Genomic DNA, 24,488 nt, shown 5'->3' on the forward strand with positions numbered 1-24,488 from the left:
AGATCTAAAAGTTATGATTGGCGACAATTTGCCTAACCACATTTCTTTACTTATGATTGAGTTTTTCAAGGAGTGCAACATTCAATTTGTACTGATATCTGCAAATTCTACCCATAACTCCAAACCACTCGATTTGGTATTTTTTTCGACCACTGTAGATAGCAAGGGAGAAGGTTTGGATAAATGGAAGAGATCGAATCTGCCTATGTCTGAATTTTCATGGCTGCCCAAAACAACTTTAGAGAAAAATTAGTCTTAACGCATTGTCTACTGTTCAACAAATCTGGGATTCATACTTTCTGCCCATAAAAGTGATTGTGCAAATCCCAGATTCAACAGATAGGCCTATTGATATCACCAGTGATGACATATCATGGACTGACTCTTTTAAGGAATATCTGGAACGATCGCGTTTCGGAAAGCAATCATCAGTGAAAGTACTTGCATTGTGTTTTATTCTTAACAATAGTAACAGCACTTTTAGCTTAGCCTACTTATTTTGAGGTCAAATATAATTTGACGAGCAACAATGATTACAGATTTATTATATCTCTCGTCAGGAAAACACCTAAATCTTCCGGAAAGGAAATAAAAAATTGTGAACCATTTTGAAAAGGCAATGAAACAAGTACATCTTCATGAAGAACATACAGCACTATAATGGTCGTGGATTTGTAATTACAAAATTCCACCCTCCAAAGAAAGAGTTAGGAATTTCAATTATTCCCATAGAATATTAAGTATGTTTTCTCTGGGAAAAAGGACCTGTTAAATGGAATAGTAAACTTCGTCCTTCCAACAAACCTAAATGTCACATAAATAAACAATGATCACATAGTACCTACTTAACTTAATATAAGGAATGACCTCATACTGTACCTTTTAAAATGAAGAAAATTATTTCGGTATTAAAGATAATGAGACCAATCTCTGTGCTTGGCGACAGTTGCATGACCGTTACATAACTTGGGTGAAGGGGTGGAGTGAGACAAGGGAGCTGCGAGCAGGTAGTGTTCTGATAACAAACAGTGCCTTACACCGGAGCGGACTAACGTGTAACAGATTAGCTAAGTCACGACCAACGTTTTCATTTCAGCTAAACCTGCTAGTGCGGGTAGGGAGTTATGACATAGCTGTGACGTACGCCAAGCGCACAAATTGTATCTGTACCTCACGTCATTGGGTAACACTTTAACAAAATTATATGTATATAATAGACCACGTTCAGAAATATTATGTATGTTCAAGAAAATTCTAATGAAACAGAAAAGACTTACCGTAATAATACTTGCCAAACAACTGCATTCCGAGAATGGAAAACATACATGTACTGATGATTAGCAGGAAAGTGATATATCCTAGAGCACTGGTTATTCTCAGCATAATTGCTACAATATAGGATAAGGATGGGCACGTCCGTATTCGTTGAAATATCCGTAACTGGAAATTATGGAAAAAAAAAAAAAACGTTAATCCACAAGACAATTCTATGCAAAACTTCCATATGACATCATTATAAATTTTATGCAATTAATGAAGAAAAGAATGTCTTTAAGAAGAATGAGAATGGGCCTAGTCCTAAAATATAAAACAATGCTCACATATTAAGGATCTGAAATAAAATACAAACAAATTAAAGAAACGGAAGTGTGCCGGCAAAAATGAGACTTCTGAAACTTTTCGTAGGATATTATTCTACTTCAACATAGATGGAACTGAGAACCCATAACATTAACGATATAAATGTCACGGACTTTTTCTGACCCTTAAATTTTAAATGCTAACAAAGACAAACATTCTGAGGGGGGCAGATAAAAAAGTTATTTTTTTTCTTTCACCATGTTAATAATGTCAAACAAGTGCTTACACAAATTTTGGCCACTCGACCGCAATTATGAGGGCCGTAAAAATAAGCTCGTCAGGGACCGTTAACAGAAAGAAAACAATTTCATTGGAAAAATTTATTGAAACAGACAGCAATTATTGAGCTATTTTTCAACATATTCCCCACCGGAATTGAGACATTTGTCATATCAGGGGGTCGACAGAGAGGTACAGACGGCTGTCAAACGCTGGTTCCGATCCCAGGCGGCTCACTTCTACGGACACAATTATACAAAAATTGACTCAATGATATGACAAATGTCTCAAATTCCAGTGTGAGATATGTTGACAAATAGAGCAACAATTGCTATATCTATTTCAATAAATCTTGTGGCTTTTTTTTTTTCTGTAAGTGGCTCCAGGGAAAATCACTTTCTCGACGGCCTCGTAATTGCGGTCGAGTGGCTAAAATTTGTATAAGCACTTCTTTTGACATTATTAACATGGTGGAAGAAAAAACTAACTTTTCTACCTGCCCCATCAAAATCTTTGCTTGTAAGCTAAGAATGAGTCGCTAACTTCTAAGTTTTCTCCCAATCACTGTCTGATCAGTCTCCGCGCCAATAGAAGTACACTCAGAATCCGTGTAAAAGACTTACTGTTGATTGTGAATAATACCTAACGAACAAAAAAGCTAATAAAGTGTAATTTTATTGTTAGAAAATTTTGCCACTAATAATGTAAAGTATGTCAGATTCAAGCCGTTCATTTTTGCTTAGGCAGCCCAAATAACAGTCGAGATATGTGGGAGGTATTTAACTGTTTCATAGGCGGAATCGGGTGGGTATAACATTCACAGACATCAACATATGAATGTTACAAATTTTAGTCTTTGTATGATAATTTTATGTTAAACACATATCGTCAATCTTTTATGTTAATTATTTATTTTCTTTGTTCTTTCCAACGTGTATTCCAGTCTTGTTTAATGTTTTATCGAGTTATTTTCCTTATAGTTCTTATGACATTGTTTTCTTAATACGCAAATTATATCCAATCCTTGAAGTTAATTTATTTTTTGTTTTATATTATTCGGAATAAGCGACGTATCTTTAAAGAACAGGCAGAGCAGAATTTTAACACAATTTATTGATCTATTTCAATATATTTTAAATATGCCACGTCTAGTGACACTGCCATGAGAACGTCAAAACCTCAGTCGACCAAGAAATAGTTGAACAGACCATATGGTGTAAGACATGCGAGGTCGAGATCAATAACAACCCTCATGGAGTTGGGCGATGTCGACGTAGTTTGTTTGCTGGAGCATCTTATATTTCATTCTTCTCTCGCTATCTTTCTCTTTTGCTACTACGAGCTTCAGAGATTCGAACCGTGAATGGTTACCGACGGTAGAATTCGAGATTTTATAGCTATTGCAGTGGAACATTCTGGTTCATAATATGATGTTACGATGGATTGTGTATTTCTATTTTAAAATAGTATTAATTAGAATATTCTATAATCACCTGGAATAGAAGTTCGAAATTAAAAAGTACGAAAGTAAGTCCGAATATCGAACCTCTCAAGCAGTCGAAACGTTCATACGAACACATCAGCCTAGCTAAGAGCTATGAACTATTCTCGAGAGATCCACGTGTCCTAAATATTTTTGTTTCTTTACTGAGACGCATCGTATGAATTAATATATCGATTAGTCCATCGCTCCTACATCTGTTTATTATTCTTGCTGTTCACAATCGTTACTTAAACTAAAATACAAGCGCTGCGAGTTAGAGAATTTCAACGACGAAAATTATTGTGTGTCCACCCCTAGTCGTGTTGTCCGTCATGCCTAAAACAATTTATGAACGGCTGGAATCAGACACTCTGTACTGGTTCTATTCTCGATTCTCTCTTCTATAATAATTAACTCTCGCCCACAGTGCTCATATTCATGATCACAGACATTAATCCATTCATCTTTTCCGAGTTTCCCAAATCTTTGCTCACTAAGACGAATAACATCATACATTTTATGTGTAACATCTTGCTGCCAACACATGGCTTCATAGTAGACCCGCTCATTACGTCATACAATTTTGCTAGTAAATTAAAAGTTCACAACAGTATGTGTTCAGAATTACTGTCTAGTTACTGTATATAATAACTATGGTGATTTAAAATTATTGTGATACTCCGTTATTTAAGTATAAATACTCACCAGTCTCAATGACCACAATAAAGACAGACCTTGAACATTTTCAAATCCAAGTTCCAGGCAACAAAGTGCAGTAACGATGAAGTCAAATACATTTTTTCTTCTTTTAAAGTAGTAATACGGACTCATTGATATTATTTTCAACATGGCCTCAGTGGCAAAAACAACTGCAAGAAACTAGAGAAGGAAATCAATTGAAAACTGACATATAATTGCAATTCCTTTTAATATATGTGTGAAATTGATTACAAATAACACACTAAACCCTCGGAAGTTACCATTGTCAGTATCTATAAAAAGTTTGCAAAAAAGATACACAAAACAACCTGCTTGACCAAAACCAATAACATATATACTACGTACTTTAAACTGAGAAGGTAAAGTTACAAATTCTATAAAATAATTCTCGCTAGTGCTTTATCTTCCAAATGAATGTTAGTATCTTAATATAAAAATGTATACCATTAAATTGTAAAATTCCTTTGCAGAACGAAAAGTTATATTTATTCGAATCAAGTTCCTACACATTTAAAGAACAAAACTAAAATTCTTTCAATAATTTATTATAATACACTGCTCTCTTAAATTGATTGAGCATATTTGGAATTAAAATCAATGGCTTTTTCAAACCACGCTATGAAATGTTTCATATATAATTATTTTTATCTAGAAAATGAAGCAAAAACGAGCAAAATTGTATTTAACTTTTCTGTTTGAAATATCTCAAAGAATAACTCCTTGAAATTAATGACATTACTTACGGTTCATTCTCTATAGTTACTCTGAACAGAGCAGTTTGAGAACACAGATCTATACTGCTTAATTTTACAATATATAGGCTATAGGCTAGTCTATCTTGTGTAATAAAATTCCATTTGAGTGTACTATTATGTTAAGACTTCGTGAATTTTTGGCACAAGACTTCAAATAATCTAAAAAATTATGGTTGTTCATGTGCATATTTGTTGATGAAATGGTTCGTTGATTTTGAGTATGAACAAACTATGCTCAGTAGCTTAAGGAGGAATTTTCGTAAAAGTCTCTAAATCAATATCTCGTAGAACTACAATATTTCCCTATGCTTTGGACGTAAAAGCAAAAAAAAAAACTATTATTAAAATTAGAACCTCTAAGGCAGGCATATAACAAACAACTGTAAAATAAAATTAATAATAATCAAAAGCGAACTTACGCAACGGCCATTCATGAAAGCTTTCCTGATATTCTTTTCCATATTGTAGTGGAATAGTGCCATAATGATCAGGTTGGCCAAAATACACAACACGATGAAGAGCTTGAAAAAGGGATTGCAAGCGATGTATCGTGCACAGTCTTGAAACCTGAGCCACCACCAGCAACACTCCCAGACACACAACAACTCCCTGCAGTGCAGATACACCACAGAGAGTTTCATTTTTAGTGCAGGACTTCTGTCTTCGCCATCTGCTAGCAAATAACAAATTAGGCAATTGTAATCATATTTGCATTCAAGAGATACAGTCTGCAATATTAATATAAAATTATTTTCTTGGCGTTTCCAAATTACCATACCTTTTCAACATATGGTACGAGTACATGTTTTCAAAACAACTAAAAAAGGTCTGAATGTTTCCGCTCTTTACTGAGAAGCCATGTCATTAAATGATACTTTTCCATTGCTCTGAGCGAAATTTCCTACTCTGTAATTTTTTGCGCATGCGTTTGATTCCACTTTCAAACGCTAGCGGTCAGTGTAATTGAGCACCCGTGAACGGTGGATTAGCAATCCCTATTCGCTGGCAAGTCTGATAAAAATATTTATCCTTCCATTGCTGCTGTGATATCAGCGTCAGCTCTAAGGAAAAGGCAGAACTTTACGATGATATAGGTACAGCTGGTTTGAAGGTCATTAGTTCATTGAAATAAACCACTACTACATCAGTGCCCACACTTACACTTCCCTATATGCTATTCTCAAATTATTATTGAACGCATCCTTCCAAGATGTTTTTTCCAGAACAGTTCATTTCTTCATGATCATAATCGACTTTAACCCACGAAAGCACAAATGTTCTTAAAATAATGGGCAATAGTGATTTCATTTGTCGATTACAAAATACTGTAGGCTACTTATTTCAGAGTAGATTTTCAATTAAATATGCATGCGTATTCTTGCGATCTTATTTTCCTGCTGATAAAAATATAGACTGTGCAAGATTAGGTTTTCGTTAGAGAGAAAGAGAGAGCGAGAGGGATAAGGGAGAAACAAAAGGAGAAAAAGTGAAGAACGACCTTTGTAATTTTAACAGTAGTCCTAAATGAGTAATATTAGACCTACAGAACGTAATATTGTTGAAATGGGCGGACTTTTTCGTCAACATTAATTATCAACAATTTATCTGTTAGCCAATACAGTCAACATAACAATATTATTACAGTAGTTTACAGAGAAAATGAGTGATTACCGGTATCGATAAAATTAGCAAATGATCGATTTTACCCTATTTTGCGGAATGTTATATTTATTAATATTTGCCGTCAGTCCTTAAAACAAAAGCTAGTAAAATTATACATAGGCTGATCACTAAATTTGTGAGAAACTAAGTTTAAAGCTCACCGTTCAAATTTTCTGGCATTGACTCTTGCTTTTGTTCAAGAAGTTCATTGTCAGATACTGTTTTGTCACTCCTGTTCTGTAAAAAGAATTACACTATGTAAATTCATGAGACTGAGAACGATAAAATTTTTATATTATCTCCAATTACAGTAAAAAATAAGCCTTATTATAAGCATCTTAAGTGTGTATATTAATTACTACAGGGTTTATCACGTACGACACAATCGTCTGTCCACATCTCCCACGGCACGTCTACGCCTAGCACAGTTGCCGCGTCACGGCTCCCGAGTTGTGCCTAGACTAAGAAGTAATGTGACTAGATTGAGCTTACAGTACCTTTATTTACAGAAGGTGCTCAAAATGGCGTCTCTCTACTGTTAGAGAAGCCTGGCACCTTTTGAACACGTTATTAAACACTTGCAGCCGAAATTCTTGAAATCACAATCACTGAAATGTTAAACGAGACAACGATTTTTCGGACCTCTTTCTAAGGCCGCTTCTATCTCATCTAATTTTTCCTCGCTTAGAACGCTTGGTTTTCTAGTTTCATTTATTTTTAACACGTATGCAGTCTCTTTAAATTTTTCTAGTAATCTGCATATCGTGGATTTATTGGGAACATGTACGCCAGGAAATATCTGTATAAAAACTGACTTTTCACATACGACTCTATTCTTCCATAGTTTAACACGGTAAACATTGTGAACGAAAGTACACACAGTAAGAATGAACAAACGTGTACTTAATCACACAGCAAACGAAACTGAACGAGGCTGAGTAATAAGCAATATTTACAGCTAAGGCGCCTGCAAGACTAATCTCGTTACAAGAAAGGGGGAGGCTGCCAGCTGCGCAGTCGGCGAGTGCTGCCTTCCTGCCAAGCTAATGCTCTCCGAGCAACGCCGGAGACCTCGAGTTGCATCGTACGTGGGAAACCCGGTCTTATTTAATTTACACTCATGGAAAGAAAAAATGATCAGCTTAGAGAAGTCTTTATGGTGGCAATGCATACCTCACGAAAATTCCAAAGGTACACAAATTTGACAACGAATAATTTTCACGATTGTTTGCTTGATATACGTAATGTACTATTTTCATCCCCAAAAGCTAAAAAATGACGTGCTAAAAACTGGACAATTTCCACGATTCTTTCAATAATGACCCGTTATAAATTTATTTTATATCATCCTAGCATTATAAACAGTTTGTTACTACATCGAATATCGTTCATAATTGGCTTATTAAGGCACGCGTGCCGATAATAGCAATTACGTATGCGCCATATGACGTAATATCGGAACGCTTGAATCGGGATGCATGCAACTCCTCTGAATATCTTCTACGCGCCGTGTAACAAGAAATGAAATGCAGGGCACAAAGTAACGTATCACTCATTTCCAAACTTCAACAATTTTGTATCACATTTGTAATATCACATAAAACAGATCTGTGGTTCAGAGAAACTATATATATTGACAAAATAAAGGAACATTTGTAACATAACCTGCAAGGCCATCCACTTCTCTTTACTCAGTGTCAAAGCCAGGCGCTACTAATCGCTACGAACATATGAAGAAAATTTGTCAGCTATGGATCCCGAATTTCTTTCATAGTTTATTTCCTAAAATTTATAATACTAAGATGTCATGAAGTGTTGTATCCAATCCGTGGATAATCTTATTATGACACTCGTAAAAAATTCACTTATGCCATAATCATAAAGATTATCCACTTGTTGCATAAATAACTATTACATTCAAAGTACCGGCTGTGTTGTTATTCTCTATCACAAAGACGTATTTTTATTTCATGCCACTTTTTATAGTTTTTCGTATGTTCTACACTAGTTCCATACCGAGATAAATGAGTGACTAAGTGTCGCCAATCTGAAAATTCCTGTCTGTCAATTTGTTTCGTGGTGGTGGTGGTGGTGGTGGTATGATTAACAATTGTGCCAAGTTTGTCGTTTTATTGACGATCACTTTATTAAAAATATGAATTTGATTTTGTTTTAAGTGAATAGAGTTCCGACAGTCCAAATCTGGCAGTCTGCTTGCATACAAGCACTGAACTCTCCAGAAGTGATCCTGGTTTTAACACACTGTCATGTATTTTTACCCTTGTTATTACCTGTGCTCTTGATTCTGCCTGCTTTGTACTTCTATTTTCTAGGGCTTCTCGTTTTCTTTTTGCTGTTTCCAGTAAGATTAAAAATGATTATACCAATGAGTTACATGTGCATACCTACCTGGGAAGTTTAAGCAGTGACAACAGACGCTCAAGGGAATGAAAGGAAGCACTAAACAGTAAACGACTAAAATTAAATTAAATGTATAATAATACAAATAAAGGTTTTTTATTCTTCTTTATTTGTTAATTTATTTTGATTTATTTGTTTCTCAATTTATTTATTTAATTATTACGAAGTGGGATATGATGATAGACTGGATTAATCTTCCACAGGATAGAGATCGATGGCGAGCTTATGTGAGGCGGCAATGAACCTGCGGGTTCCTTAAAAGCCATTTGTAAGTAAGTAAGTAAATAATTATTACTCGACCGAGGCGAGTGGACCCGCGGACGTAATGTGAACTATAGCAATGACGCTATACTAATGCAGGAACAGTACAAGTGGCGCTGCGGGCTGCAGGACTCCACTGGCCTCGGTCGAGTAATATTTATTTATTTGTTTTGTTTGTTTGTTTGGTTTGTTTTGGTTTGTTTTGGTTTGTTTTGTTTGTTTGGTTTGTTTTGGTTTGTTTTGTTTGTTTGGTTTGTTTTGTTTGTTTGGTTTGTTTTGTTTGTTTGGTTTGTTTTGTTTGTTTGGTTTGTTTTGTTTGTTTGGTTTGTTTTGTTTGTTTGGTTTGTTTGGTTTGTTTGGTTTGTTTTGTTTGTTTGGTTTGTTTGGTTTGTTTTGTTTGTTTGGTTTGTTTGGTTTGTTTGGTTTGTTTTGTTTGTTTGGTTTGTTTTGTTTCTTTGGTTTGGTTTGTTTGTTTGGTTTGGTTTGTTTGTTTGGTTTGTTTTGTTTGTTTGGTTTGTTTTGTTTGTTTGGTTTGGTTTGTTTGTTTGGTTTGTTTTGTTTTGTTGTGTGTGTTGTGTGTGTGTTTTGTGTGTGTTTTTTGTGTGTTGTGTGTTTTGTGTTTTGTGCGTTTTGTGTTTTTTGTGTTTGTTTTGTGTTTTGTGTGTGGTGTTTTGTGTGTTCTGTGTTGTGTTTTGTGTTGTGTGTGTTTTGTGTTGTGTGTGTTTTGTGTTGTGTGTTTTGTGTTGTGTGTTGTGCGTGTTGTGTGTGTTTTGTGTTTTGTGTTGTGTGTGTTTTGTGTTGTGTGTGTGTTTTGTGTTGTGTGTTGTGTGTGTTTTGTGTTGTGTGTTGTGTGTGTTTTGTGTTGTGTGTTGTGTGTGTTTTGGTTTTGTTTTGTTTTGGTTTGGTTTGGTTTGTTTGTTTGTTTGTGTTTATCGTTCTTTTGTGAATTGAGTTGATATACCGCTGTCATGTTTTATATCAACAATAGTGATTAGCGCGGCGAATGTACTAAAAACAAAACGCACTCTGACCTGGGTTACCGTGATGAGTCCCAGGCTTACTATTTGGAACGAGGGGTTGTTTACCAAAATTTACATGTAATATCCTTAAATCCTTTAAAATTCCCTTTTATGAGGTTCAGAAGATTGTAATGGAAATTCTGAAGGCCTCTCTTCAATTTCTACACTATCATCTATATGTTAACACGTAAATTTTTGTTTTAATGTACAAATCGAATCATTATTTTGCTCGTTTAATTTCCTTTTATCTTTCATGTTTGTTAATTCCGGATCCCAATGGTCAACCTCACTTGACGACGGATGATTTGAAATAAATCGTAGTAGTATGCAATAATATAACCCCAATTATGATAATTCATCGCAAACATTCTGAAAGCTCTGTGCTGAAGTGCTTGCACGCAGACTGCAAAGTTCAGGGTTTGGATGATGTTGAGGTAAGAGATAATTTTAACTTTGGAGATTAATTTCGTTTACAGTCATTCTCTTCTACTGCACGATCTATAAACATTCATCTACTATTCAGAATAGGTCAATAAATTTTAATCGCATCTTTTCAAATGTCTTCGGGTTACAACAATCGACGTAAAATGAATTTCAATAACTGCCGAAACGATTTTGTGTGTACCATTGCTTTGGAGCACTGAGCATGCGCATTGCATTGAATCTGGAACTTAGAAAATTCAGTCGGGCTATTATTATTATTTTTTTTAACTTTGCATATTGTATTTTATTACTTTAATTCGAGTGTAGACATTTCACGCAATCATTGGATTTCCTTAAATCCCATGTCTATAGTTTATACTTTTAACTTTTATTTTTTTGTTTTATTGTGAATTATATCAAATCATGTTAGCTGCAATATTATAAAAATAGGAAGAGTTATGTCTATTTAAGTTATGTGTTATCTGTAAGAATCCAGCCTAAAATTTGAAAGAATGACATTGATTAATATTGATTTTTGTAACCTAGTGGGTGACTGCATTCTCGACAAGGGACGTTAATTAGTTTTTAATAACCCTCAATGCTGTCAAGTATCATAGGAGTAAAGTACGCAAATGCATTAATCAAATGCTCTTATTCTGATGAGAGATCTAATCCAGTTTGTGGCTCAGTCATAAATAATTTACAGTCAAAACAACACTCACCCTTTGCTCCTGCTCAACATTTTCCTCTTCTTCAATTTTATATTCACTCTCTCTTGTAACAAAATAAATAATGGCAGAAAAGATGCAACTAAAACTTGCTGAACATAATATGATCATAATGAAGTACAAAGTATGCCAAGGACCAACAGATTCCATAATCTGAAAGCAAAAAACATTATATTGAAAACGCAGTTTTTAATTTAATATATGTAATACACAAATTACTATAGCTATTCGTCCTCGTGCTTTTAAGGGGTTAGGTACAGCTTACAGCAGTAAATTTCTGGAAATATTCAACATTTTTTTCCTCCACTACTGTATCTCGTACAATAATGAAAATTGGTGTGTGTAAAAAAAACACTGTCCTACCATATGAAAAAAATATTTTTACGATTAAAAATATATATATATTTTTTTTTCAAAATTCAAAATGGTGACAGTTCACTCTGCAGTGATAAAGAGTTTCCCTCATAACTCATAAACCCTTTAAATGTTTCATGTTCTCTCTCTTATTTTATTGCTGAAACTCATGCTTACAATATCATGCTCTTTAAACTACATTCCTTAACAAATAATATATATTTTTTGTGTTAGAAGAAAACACTGATGGTTGAAGTTTTTTCCGGGGTTTTCTCTCAACCCAATATGAGCAAATGCTGGGTAACTTTCGGTGCTGGACCCCGGACTCATTTCACCGGCATTATCACCTTCATCTCATTCAGACGCTAAATAACCTAAGCTGTTGATAAAGCGTCGTAAAATAACCTACTAAAAGAAAACACTGATTTGATCATTTTTAAACGAATTTAATTTTTATCAGACAATCTATGAAAGATAGTGAAGTGATCTTGCATCATACTGTAGATATGACATGCATAAATACACACAAAAAATTTCATCACAGAATGTTGGATAGTTTGAGGTATGTGGGAAACGCTTCATCACTGCACAATGAACTGAATTTTGAAAAAAGTATATAAATATTTTTTTTAATCATAAAAATATTTTTTTCATATAGCAGAAGGACAGTGTTTTACACATGCTAATTTTCATTATTGTACAAGATACAGTAATGGAGGGAAAAAAATGTTGAATATTTCCAAAATGTTACTACTCTAAGCTATACCTAAGCTCTTAATTTTATGAATTGTATGTTTTAATTGCATTCTATTATCTTTCGTTAATGACTAACAGACAAGTGTCTGTTGCTTTAACATTTTCAAACAGAATACAAAATATAAGAAAGAAAAAACATTAAAGGAATGAGAACGAGAAAAACAAGGAAAAAGAAATACTTTCAATGATAAAATGAAGAGGAAAGAGGAAATAAAAATGAATAAAAGGATGGAATATAGGAGGTAAAGAAGAGTGGTACTGGGGAAAGCTGTAGCATGCATGATTATGATAATTCAGAAAACAGAGAAGAGCTGATGACAGATGACTTTATAATCCAAAATTATCTAAATACCCGTACCGGTACCATTAATTTGTGAGAGATTTTGAAAACACTTTACTCTATAATAACGTACACCATAAAGTGAAGAAAGTGGATAACAATAATACAAAGCTCTGATTTGAAATCAGTAGCATTTTTAAACAGATATTAAAGCGTATGTAAATAATATATCAAAACTTTGGCACAGTGAAAAAAATAATTACAGCTAAAAATGAAATATGCAATTAAATTGAATACGTCATATTTCATCACAATAGTTTCATATTTTCTATCAACATTTCCGAAAGATGGAGCTATTATAAATTAAAGTATGCGATATAAATTCAAAATAATATGACAAAATTATAAATATGAACGAGAAAAGAATTTACGACGGAAGAAGTCTTATAAGACATTAAACAAATATGCAGATTCAATCTCAGATAGTTTAGCAGATTAGTTAAATCTTTATTTTAAGGTAAATTTCCTGTCTGCCTAAAAACTATTAAATTGAAAATTAACAAATACGATAATAAAAGAAATCCTGAAAATTACAGGCCTATACTAAAATCATAAGTATTATCGGCAATAATAGAAACTATAGCAAACTATTTTTTAGATACCGTGCTTTATATTTATTTAAATATTATTTTGGAATGCGGTTAAAAACAAACACACTGAATCCTGTAATGGAGACAATAGGTCCTATTCAAGAAGTTTTAGATAAGAAGAAAATAGTGGCAGAAATTTTTACGGACTTAAGTCTCTATATGGAAAACCTTCGGTACTGTATTTCTCTTGAAATTTCGGCCAATGTATGGGACTGATGCCCACCGAGCATCGCGATGAATATGGGAAACTACGATAGATAGCGACATCTGGCTATGGAAACCAGCTATAATGGCTGGGGGGATCATCGTGCTAACCACTCGATATCTCCGTTCTGGTTCGATGATCGTTTACCTTTGCTCAGGCGTATGGACATGAGGCCAACAGCCGATTGATCTGCCTTGGCCCCTGTAAACTTTCAGTTTTGGAATTACGAGGTTTACTCATGATGGTATCGATATGTGAAACCGTATGTTTCTCATACAAAGCCTCCATTTACAGATAAATTTAAACACAGACTTAGCCTTGTTATCCAACATATTTCACAAGCGACACTCTAAAGACTATCAGAGGAATGTTAGGATATAATGAAAAACTGCCTTCAAGTGAATGGAACACACTTTGAACATTGTCAGTAGTGCGCTGTGAAGTTGCACTGAGAACCTAGTATGTTCATCCCAGTGTAATGCAATACAATATCATAATAATGTTGTCCTGTACGGTATTTCCCAGTAGAAACTGATCACTAAGAGATTGTTCCAAGGAAAATAATTTCTTATGCTTACTTGTCATTTCAAAATAACACTGTTTTCATCATTGTCAAGTGATTTTTGTATCACACTGTATTACACAAGGCTATACCGCACCGTCGTCCGTACACGTCGTGTTTTGTGTGTTTGCTGTCTTAACATGTAAACAAACCACAACAACTCTCGACGCCACAATCCACGTACAGTTGCCTGCACGTTCTCCAGACCTGTCGCCACTCGACTTCTTCCTGTGGGAGACTGTAAAGGACAGTGTGTACCAGAACATTCTCACAACACCAGACGACATGCAGCAACGCATTCAACAGGGTTGTGTGTCCATTTAGCCAGCAACATGCCGGGAACGCCTTCGAATGTGCATTAATGTGAATGGTCACCATTTGGAACATCTTCTGTGACTCTCAAAGCATAACAATATCACATTAGAAGTACGTTTTTGTTTCGTTTAGTTGTTGTTGTTGTTGATTGGAAGGGTGGCATTGTGATGCATTTTTGGACTCGTCTTGGTGTGTGTGATCGGGGTGGCATGGTTGGGGTGTGTGGTGCTGTTTGGGGGATTGATGACGTCGCGTGTATCTTGCACCATAATGTAGTTACATACATAACATGAGCCTGAAAATATTCATTTCAACATTTGTAAAATTGCAGTGTCTGGAATTGGTACAAAAGGAAACATTTCTAAAACCTTTCAAGTAATTTTATTAGCATATTGTGATTATCTGTCTTCATTCACGATTTCTAAAAGACACAGAACATATCTATAATTAGTTTCTTGTATATTTCACATATACACATTTTCAGCTTCTTGCTTTAATATAGTCGCATAAATTGTACGAAGCCAAACATTGACTTACATAAAATAGTGGTGAAATTTCGTGTTTTTCAGTGACTGTTTCCGTGCTGAAGGCAAATATTGAGAACAGCAGTAGGCAAAGGGGACTTCAGATTCTATATTGTAAGCTCCTATGCAGGATATATTAGCCTATATGCAGGGCCGTTTTATCCCACAGGCCGCAAAGGGCCTGGCACATGGCGACGATTTTACATTTATATTTCCTTTAACAAAGTGATAACCATGTCGTATATATGAAATAGAGCGGCGATCTCTAAACAAGACTACATTGTGGTAACAGCAAGCAATGTATTAATTTATTATTTTATCGGCAAAGAAGTGGGCGTTCTTGGGAGAGCGAGAGAGAGAGAGATAGAGATATATAAAGTAAGGCAAATGATCTGCTAATAACTTCCTCTAATCCATTTCAACTTCAATTCATCTCAAAGTAGCATAGGTAGTTCTTAGTATGTCTTAAAGAAAGTAACCCATAGCGTTATTCAAAATTTTCGAGGAATATATGATTAAAATTTTTCTGTAATGGTGAAATGTCGTACAAAAATGGTTAACTGTCCCGGTTGAATATTGTCACATACACGATTTCTGCTATTTAGAATGCGAAATAAACGGCAATGCAATTTTAGAATTGCGCAAGCGGAGTTCAGTGTAAAGTGCTCCTTCAATCCTCGAAGTAAAGTTGGACGTTATTGCATTATGAGTTGTTTAGTCAACTGTCCGAAGACAGGTCTGAACCACAAAAGTGGCAACAACAAGGCACCACTTATGAGACAACTAAGCCAGGAGATAATGGAATAGGGTGGCCAGTTCCTTTCCCCCTATATTGAATATATCGCCGATTGGTTACACATTACACTAATCAGAATTCAGATGCATAGTACAACTGTTCTTTCTTTGACATATATCGTCAAAGAAGATGTACTGCCTGATAATAGATATAGGGGAGAGTTTGATAGTATCAGACATCGGGTAATATCGGACAGTGCGTTTCGTTCATCTACCACCAGATGGTAGTACCTGAATGACATGGTTACGTTTCTGTATGCGACATCACAGAAACGTAACCATGTCATTCACGTACTATCATCTGGTGGTAGATGAAAGAAACTCACTGTCCGATATTACCCGATGTCCGATACTACCCAACTCTCCCCTACATATCAGACAACCTTATCAGAGGTAACATTATGAGTAACTAATAGTAATTACTGCAATTTATTGTTATAAGGTAACTATCACTGTGTGGTGTATTAAAGTGTTTTAATACATACATTCAGTAATTTACAAGCATCATGAGTGGCAACAGATAACACCTCAGAGAGCAAGATATAGATATTAACAAAAGAAATTGTGATCGGGGATGGAGTTAGACGCATGTGCTTATGGGCAACAAATTTCCAAAAACGTTTCTACATGTATGGTATAAAAATTTATTCATTGTGTTATTTTATTATGTAATATAATTACAAACACAAAATTCTTACTAAATCGTAAGAATAAAATAAAAGGGTAAGAAAAATGTGGATAACTAATTAGCAAATTACAAAATTTATCTAATGTAACTTACGTAACTTCCTTACCATTCGGTACAATCTCTCCCATGAATCGTTTGTTACCACTCGGAAGACCGAGAGAAAGGCCCAACCAAATGTATCAAAACTGGTGTAACTGTTTGTAGGATTATCACCAAAGCCTTGTAGGCATACGTAACCGGGTGGGCAATTGCTGAAAAAAAATTTTTTGAGCATCAAAACATTAGTAAGTCTTGGAAGTAAGAAATTGTGTGTTTTGAGAATCAGAATATAAATCGTGGTGTATTAAGTACGTCATAAAACATGGAAATCACATAAATTAGGCTATTTCTCATGTGAAATTAAGACACGTCATGTCACTTGCATGAAGTTACTAAATGCTGGTTATGGGAAGAAGAACCGCGCCAAACGGCATTAACTTTTAGGAAGGCTATGACGTAACAATGTGGAGACATCAAACAGATAGCAAAAAATAAAGTTATATTAATGAATTAACTCTTATTGTTTAATATGAACACTTGACACAAATCAAGCCTAAGTTACCGAAATTTATATGTCTGTAAATAAAGTTAGGCATTCTCTCCTGCAAAGTGATCTATAACAATTTTGTTGTAGTTAGTGATGACAACAGTTGATATTTTTCTATAGAACAATTATTTTTTTTTGTTTTCGCCTGACATTATTCATTCATTCATTCATTTTGTTTTTTTAACTATTTTAGATCTGAAAGTTTTATCATTGATTAAAGTTCTCGTTAACACTTTGTTAAAAACATAAAATTTACATTGTCATACGTTAAAAGTGTTAAAATTGTTAAAAAAAAGGTATTTACCTTCGACAGACGGCCCGTTTCGACGCTATGTGTCGTCGTCTTCAGTGTCTCTTGAATCACATCGCAGAGTCAAGATCACCAGTGGTTCAAGAGACACTGAAGACGACGACACATAGCGTCGAAACGGGCCGTCTGTCGAAGGTAAATACCTTTTTTAACAATTTAACACTTTTAACGTATGACAAAGTAAATTTTATGTTTGAAAGTTTTACTTGTAGTCCTTTTAAGTACCTACTCGAAATACAGTATAAACTTAAACATATTCAACTGTCTATGTATTAATATTTACAGAGAAAACATGAATTGCAATGAAGTATCAACAAATAATAATTTGTGCGAGTCAGGAGATCCAAGTGTACACAGATAATGATAATGGGACTAGCACTAAACTTGTTACCATAAAAAACCGTAATGAGTACCTGTAACAAGACTAAGTAACAACTGTAGATGCAGCTTAAATGAAATGTCATTAAGCGAAAAACTGAAAGCTAAAAGGGAACGTCCACCGTCAGTAGTGTGACACAATTTTTATTATTGTATGAAATTTAGCAAGTTATTTCTTATTAATCTCATTTACCAAATGTATGTATATACTCTTTGAGAACTTGCAAAGTCATGTACAAAATTTTGTTAACAACAGTCGGTCTTAATTAATCCTACCTCAATTTTTTTACACGTCAGTAGTGTGACAATATTTAGACTGGTGTAAAGTAGTAGAAAACAATTTGATATGTTACTGCAAAATTGAAAATGATGGACTAATTACAGTGATTGAATACGCAAATATGAGTCTTTCAATGTATCTTGCATAATGTTTTGTTTAATTAACTACAACTATTTTAATTATAAAAAGTATTTTAGAATATAGTGTGCGTCAGTAGTGTGACGTCAGTAGTGTGACTTCCAATTGCATTTTCTATTTGATGTCCAAGACAAGTGTTCTTACAACCAGGGACACACTCTTCTTTACTTGTGATGAACTGGACGCTTTCTCCACCTCTTACTGACTTCAGGGCGAAGATACTCTTCCAATTCACTGGAGTTCTTCGGAAAATATTTATATTTGATCTTATAGGCTGACACAGGAATAACATGTTGAATTTTTTGCGTCCTCGTAATAGGTAGGGTATTTTCCCAAGCTTTACCCAGTTTCTGCGTCACAGAATTTATTTCCTCACTCTCAACATGAAGCACATTTACTTTGAGTGAGCTACAGGCTCGAGCAAATGTTTCAGCATCTCGCACTGTTACCTTTCTGGCTCTAACCAAGTTCCAAACCTTTTGTTTCACTACAGCACCAATACCATCAACGGCACCTTTGCCATGTGGCGTGGCAAAGAATGTCCAAGTCAGATTGGACAGATTGAACTGTTCTTTGAGAAGAGTAATGTTTGAAAAGTTATATTTGGACTTGAGTTGTCCAGCACACCCATCAGAAAATATGTTAACATTCTTCATCGCTTCATTTTTCTTTTGATGGTCACAGACAGGTATTTGTATGAAGTCTTTAATGGATGCTCCAAATCCTGGCAGGACACCTGAAATCTTCTCATGAAGATTAGAGAAATTCTCATGGATGCGGCATATACACATTATGTGGCATATCCCTGTATGGTTTCACATGTGGAGGGCGCAAAGAGGCAAACTTGCTATGACCAACTTTCTTGTTTGGATATTTCTGCAGAAAAGATTATGGACTTCCCTAATTGGATAGAGAAGGTGTCGTCATGCTGTTGTGATGAATGTTTGTGATGAGACACCCTTCAGACTTGGATCAACACGACTGATCTCATCATTTACATAAAATTCTGTAATGAGATTAGTTACATCATCAGAAAGTCTTTACCTCTTAATAGCTAATACTTTATTTTCTAATGGAACACCGTATTTTGTGGCTAATTTTACAACCGTAGCCCTCTGCTTCCGTGGAGACGGAGGCATATTTCTATCAACTTTCTTGAATGACTTTCCCAGTGCAGATGGTGAAGCCTCACTACTATCCTCGAGTAATTCTTTATTTTATTTTATTATTTTTCCGTTTTTCTCTTTTTTTCTGTTTTCCACTCTCTTAAACTAGTACGTACACAACACCCGTGCCCGAGGCGGGACTCGAACCCACAACCCTTCGGAACAAGCGATAGAGATATACCGTGCCCCTACCGCTTGAGCCATCTGGACCGGCTACTCAATTTGTCTTTGACTCTTCTGCTTCCTAATCGCAGCCTTAGATTTTCTTATATTCCGTTCCTGGATAGTTTCTGTCGATTTTCTCTTCTCTCTATAACGCTTATCAATGGCAGCTCTATGGCGTTTGTAGTCTTCATCATTCTTTTTTTTTCTGCATATTCCCTTTGTATCTCAGCTCCAGTTTTAGTCATTCTAGAACTTTAAAAAGATGAAATAAAAATATTTAAATTAATCTACAATAACCTAAGTTGCTTGTAAAGTTATGTTAAGTATGGATTCAAACTGAGGTACTTTAGCTTTAATATTGCACACATAATATAATACAATATTTACTACTTGTTATTAGGCTAGTAGATTCAATAGAGCAATTTTTTAGATGATACAGCACTGAATACACTTCAAACAGCAGCAGCGTCAGTAGTGTGACCAATGTTTGGACAATTATTAAAAAAAAAAACGACGTTGCTAGCGAAACAACTTTTTGCACCACCTATGGACCACTCAATAAACTAGCATTTCTTAAAATTACCAGTAAATTGCACCAGTAATAATCTTGTTACGGAAACTTTTAAAATATTTTGTCAGTAGTGTGACATGAAGACAACCATTTTCAAAATTAAAAATATTGATTTTTCCTTATAGTGTACTTACATAAAAGGATTATATTTTTTTAAATAGAAGATAGAGAGGATATCTTGGTGCCTAAAAATTATGTGTGCCTCACTTATTAGACTTCTGAACGTAACGTGAAATAATGTTATGAATCATCATAATGCTAAGTGTTGGACCATGTCATATTTCTTATAATGTAGTGTCCAATACATTCTTAAAATGAAGAAAATTGACATGTAGCCTAAAAATAGTAATTTCAAGCTTTCATTTGATGTATAATACGTAGACGAAAATATATTTTTATTATTTTCATTTTTGGACATTTTCTCATGGACGTTCCCAAAACTTAAATACAATACCGTCATTTCCCATAACTATGGTCCTGGAACACTACTATGTTCCACGATACAACTAATCAAAGAACATTGTAGAAGTAACATAGACCGTTCGTAGATAGCTGCAGTGACTTGACTTCAAACTACAGTACAGCAAAAATACAGATAAACGAGGTACTACGTTATGGAGTACAAAATTTGAATGGACCATAGTTGTGTTCCAGGACCATAGTTATGGGAAATGACGTTATCGCATTTTCAATGCCCTTACTGTGGCAAAATATATTATTTATTTGCAACTTGTTACTTCAGTATATTACTTTTTTCCTGAATATAGTTATTAAATGTTTATATTACCGTTACCTTGAATATGAAATAAATGCCTTAGGTATTTAACATTTAAAAATTAATTAATTAATTAGGTATATAAATAAATAAATCTGTATATGAATGATAGGAATCAAGTCATCAATACAAGTATGAAAACTTAAATTTTACTATACAGATATGCTTACGATTAAAATAACATGCTATAAGAAATCTATATGATTATGAAGTGAGGAAATAAATATAGCAAGTATGGCGAAGCGGCAAGTAAGCTGAAATAGATCAGATTTAAATTATTAATTTACCTTGATCCTGATGTATTTCCACATAACAGATAATCTGATGTATCGTCTGGGATATACCAGAGTGCTATAACAGCAAGGTGCATATGTGTAGCGTTAACTATTATGTCCGTTCACTTATTTTCTTCACAATGATAATAATACAGCATTCATAAAAACAAGTATATTATCATAATTCAGTAAAAATACAAAATCTCTGATTCTCTAAGTCAGTTTCAATATTTTTCACAATGTTCCTATATCCTTGCTGGTCGTTCTGGTTACTATGGCAGTATAAGTAATTGCCAGTTTGTACCAGTATGCCGTTACTTTCAAATTAATGCAGTTAATTTATTTTAAGGGTTATTATTTGAGGAAGTTGGAGTTGTTGAATATACAATTTTCAATTTAGTTACACAGAAGTTCTTCAGAATCAACAAATGAATTAAAGTAGCCTAAAATTATATTCATCTGTTCCAAATTTGGTAATAAAATAGCTAAGCAATTTACTAAAGTGCATAAATTATGAAGAAATGTCTGATATAATACACTTGTTTTTATAGCCTATTCGTTACCTATGACTAAATTAATACCTAAGAATCTTATAGCTGTTTATAATACATATTGTAAATACAATTGATTAAAAGGGTTACACATGCTGTTACGGAGAATATGATGATGAACATGACATTTTATAATGAATAGATAGTAGTAGCGAACTAATGTTAATGTGCCGGAATTAATTGAATTCGGCATTTTATGCTAAAATTCCAAATGTAAATAGCTTCGGTATTTCAGAGTAAGTTCACAATGGCTACAACTGACTGGAACGTAATCAATTCTAAAAGTTTCATAATTATATTTAGAAAGGCTTGCGATTTTTAAGCACGACAATAATTTGAATAATATTAAGGAGATTTTCTTTTCCGTACAATTCAAACGTTTAAACTAAAAGAACATTATAGATATAAATTATAAAATGTTAGAAAGCTAACATGGTGTTCAAAGGTTGCTGTGCTGTATATTGAATGTACCTATGAGATTGCGATGATATAATAGATATGACCACGAAAAGTCTGAATTTTACTATTAGAGATTTATATAAATATTGTAACCTTGTTAGTTCTTATAAAATTGGTTACATTTAAAAGGTTGATTCAGGGAAGGAGCTAAGCTTTTTCATATAAAGAGTTAGAAAGGGCAAAGGTTTGCGATAGCTGCATACATTTTCAATAGGCTCCATACAGCTGTGGAGTTTAGCGTTATATATACAGTATAGTATAAATAACAATAGTAGCATGGGTGATTTCGAAAAAGATATTATGTTGGTATTAAGAATTTATAAGTAAAAACTGTGTTTTTTGGAAATACTACTGGGACAAACAAAATTTCAGCCACAAACATTAATGGAAAATGTCTGATTAACTTTACAACATTTTTACTGTGTTAACTTTCTAGGTAATTACCTGGCTGACTAGTTTCGAAGTGTTATCCTTCACTGTCCAAAGCCTAGTGAAGGTTCCGAGCTATCTTCTGGTTTCCTGTTGTGAAGTAATTTCCTAAAAAGTTAACACAGTAAAGAAGTTGTAAAGTTAGTCAGTGATTATAAAAGTGTTAAAAGTGTACATAGAACAAAGAAGAAAAATATCTTCCTAGAAGAGATGATAAATTTAAATTTGCATTATTAATTAAAGTTATTTTTGTGTCACTGTAATTTCTGTGCTTATCACAAAAAAGCAATAATAAAATGTAATAATAAAAGACTTCAAGTGTTATGAATTTATTGTAAAGTATTGATTTACCAGGTTGAAAACCTAGCAACAAATTCTTGTCACTTTAACGAGAAATATTTTTATGAACAGAAATGCTGTCAGAATGAGAATAATTCTGTTTTCTCGCCGTAATTAAATCACTTTTCCAACGTCATTACTATCACTACATTGCAATGAAAAACAGAATCTCACTAATTAACACTAAAATATATTCCTGAGAAAATAAAGTATTTTATCCACTCATGTAATTGGGGTCAGTGTAGAGAGATTAATTTAAAATGTAAATTTATTGCATGAACTGGATACAAATAGTAAAAGTTTTAATCTTCATGAGTTAGTTTTATTGTAACTGCTCAAAGAGAAAATATATATATCGTAAACAAATTTAACCATCAGTAGTTTCACTCCCTTGTTATTGCTCCATAATGACGAGATATGTACACTAATATGTTCACTAATATGTTCAAATTGAACTACGATATGTTTGTCTTAAAACTGTTATATACTTCATATAACTTTTCATATTTCTGTTTTACAAAGTATTAGCTAAACTTACTTTTATTATTACACAATCCAAACCAATTTTCGTTTGTTAAGTTTCCCCAAGGGAAATCTCTGATGCACTTTTGTGTAAATACTCCCATATACATCTGAAGTCCCATCACAGCGCATGTAGACAGTAATATTACAAACAGAATTACTACCGTCCATAACTTCATTATGGATTTGAACAGACTATGAACAATACTCTTCGCACCTGGAACAAAACATATGCGAATTAGACATTTCGGTACTGTTCAATTATCTACGGGTATCATAAGTAAATATATTTAAGGCAACCTAGAATACGAGAATAGGTCTACACTGCTCTTCCTTTGTGAAATGCCTATGTAAGTCTAAATATACCGCTCAAAAAATTAGAGCAATAGATTTGTAGTGGCCCTATAGTCTTAGTATTCTATAATTGGCTATTTTTTTGATGATATTACCATATACGGCAACATTTTTTTCTATTCAAGAAACATATTTGTTTCATATCTTCATCGCAGTCCAAGCAAACCGAACAGTAAACCATCAGCTTAGAAACCAAAAGTGTCGTCATCTCGTTCCAGGTCGGCTAAATGTAATTGGCTATGTCGAGACATATTGGAAAAACATTTTGTGCCAGCGGTGAAATGTATGGGTGCTGAATGTATGGCATGACAACGCAAGAAACCATGTTGCTGCCGTCTTCATGAATTTCCTCAGTGACAAAATTCCTATAATGGATTGGCCAGCGATGAGTCCGGACTTAAATCCCATTGAACACTTATGGGTTATACTTGAAAGAAGCATCCGTAGACGTCCTCGAGACCCATAGGACCTCCAATAACTTGCAGTGGCACTAAATGAAGAATGGAGAAATATAACCCAAGTGAACTTTTGGAGGCTTGTACGGAGCACATCTCATAGATGCCAAGCTAATTCTTGCTCGTGAAGGGCATACGAGATGCTAAGTCCTTGTAGAGGTCCTCAGCACTGTGACTGTGAGACTGAATACAGACATTTTTCACTTCGGTACACTGTCAAGGAAGATGACCATTGTTGATTACAGTTTATTTGTAAAATGACTATGTAAAATAA

The 24,488-nt window shown here is 34.1% G+C and overlaps 1 protein-coding gene across 8 annotated transcripts in view; it reads right to left on the minus strand.

The window, feature by feature from the left end:
* LOC138705920 (sodium channel protein PaFPC1-like) overlaps positions 1–24,488 on the minus strand; it is a 120,588-nt gene that overhangs the window by 68,390 nt on the left and 27,710 nt on the right. For 7 of the 8 annotated variants that reach the window (XR_011333859.1, XM_069834691.1, XM_069834692.1 and 4 more), the window contains exons 7-14: positions 23,422–23,622; positions 21,118–21,181; positions 16,568–16,712; positions 11,327–11,485; positions 6,642–6,717; positions 5,238–5,491; positions 4,049–4,222; positions 1,278–1,440 (exon numbers count right to left, since the gene is read on the minus strand). Coding sequence is in view for 7 of the 8 variants with exons in the window: in XM_069834691.1 (XP_069690792.1) it covers positions 1,278–1,440; positions 4,049–4,222; positions 5,238–5,491; positions 6,642–6,717; positions 11,327–11,485; positions 16,568–16,712; positions 21,118–21,181; positions 23,422–23,622 (1,236 nt within the window). In the remaining variant the exon portion in view is untranslated. The remainder of the gene's footprint in view (positions 1–1,277; positions 1,441–4,048; positions 4,223–5,237; positions 5,492–6,641; positions 6,718–11,326; positions 11,486–16,567; positions 16,713–21,117; positions 21,182–23,421; positions 23,623–24,488) is intronic. The other variant, XM_069834690.1, reaches the window with a different exon arrangement.

The sequence above is a fragment of the Periplaneta americana genome, chromosome 9 (genome assembly GCF_040183065.1).
Source record: "Periplaneta americana isolate PAMFEO1 chromosome 9, P.americana_PAMFEO1_priV1, whole genome shotgun sequence".
NCBI lineage: Eukaryota > Metazoa > Arthropoda > Insecta > Blattodea > Blattidae > Periplaneta > Periplaneta americana.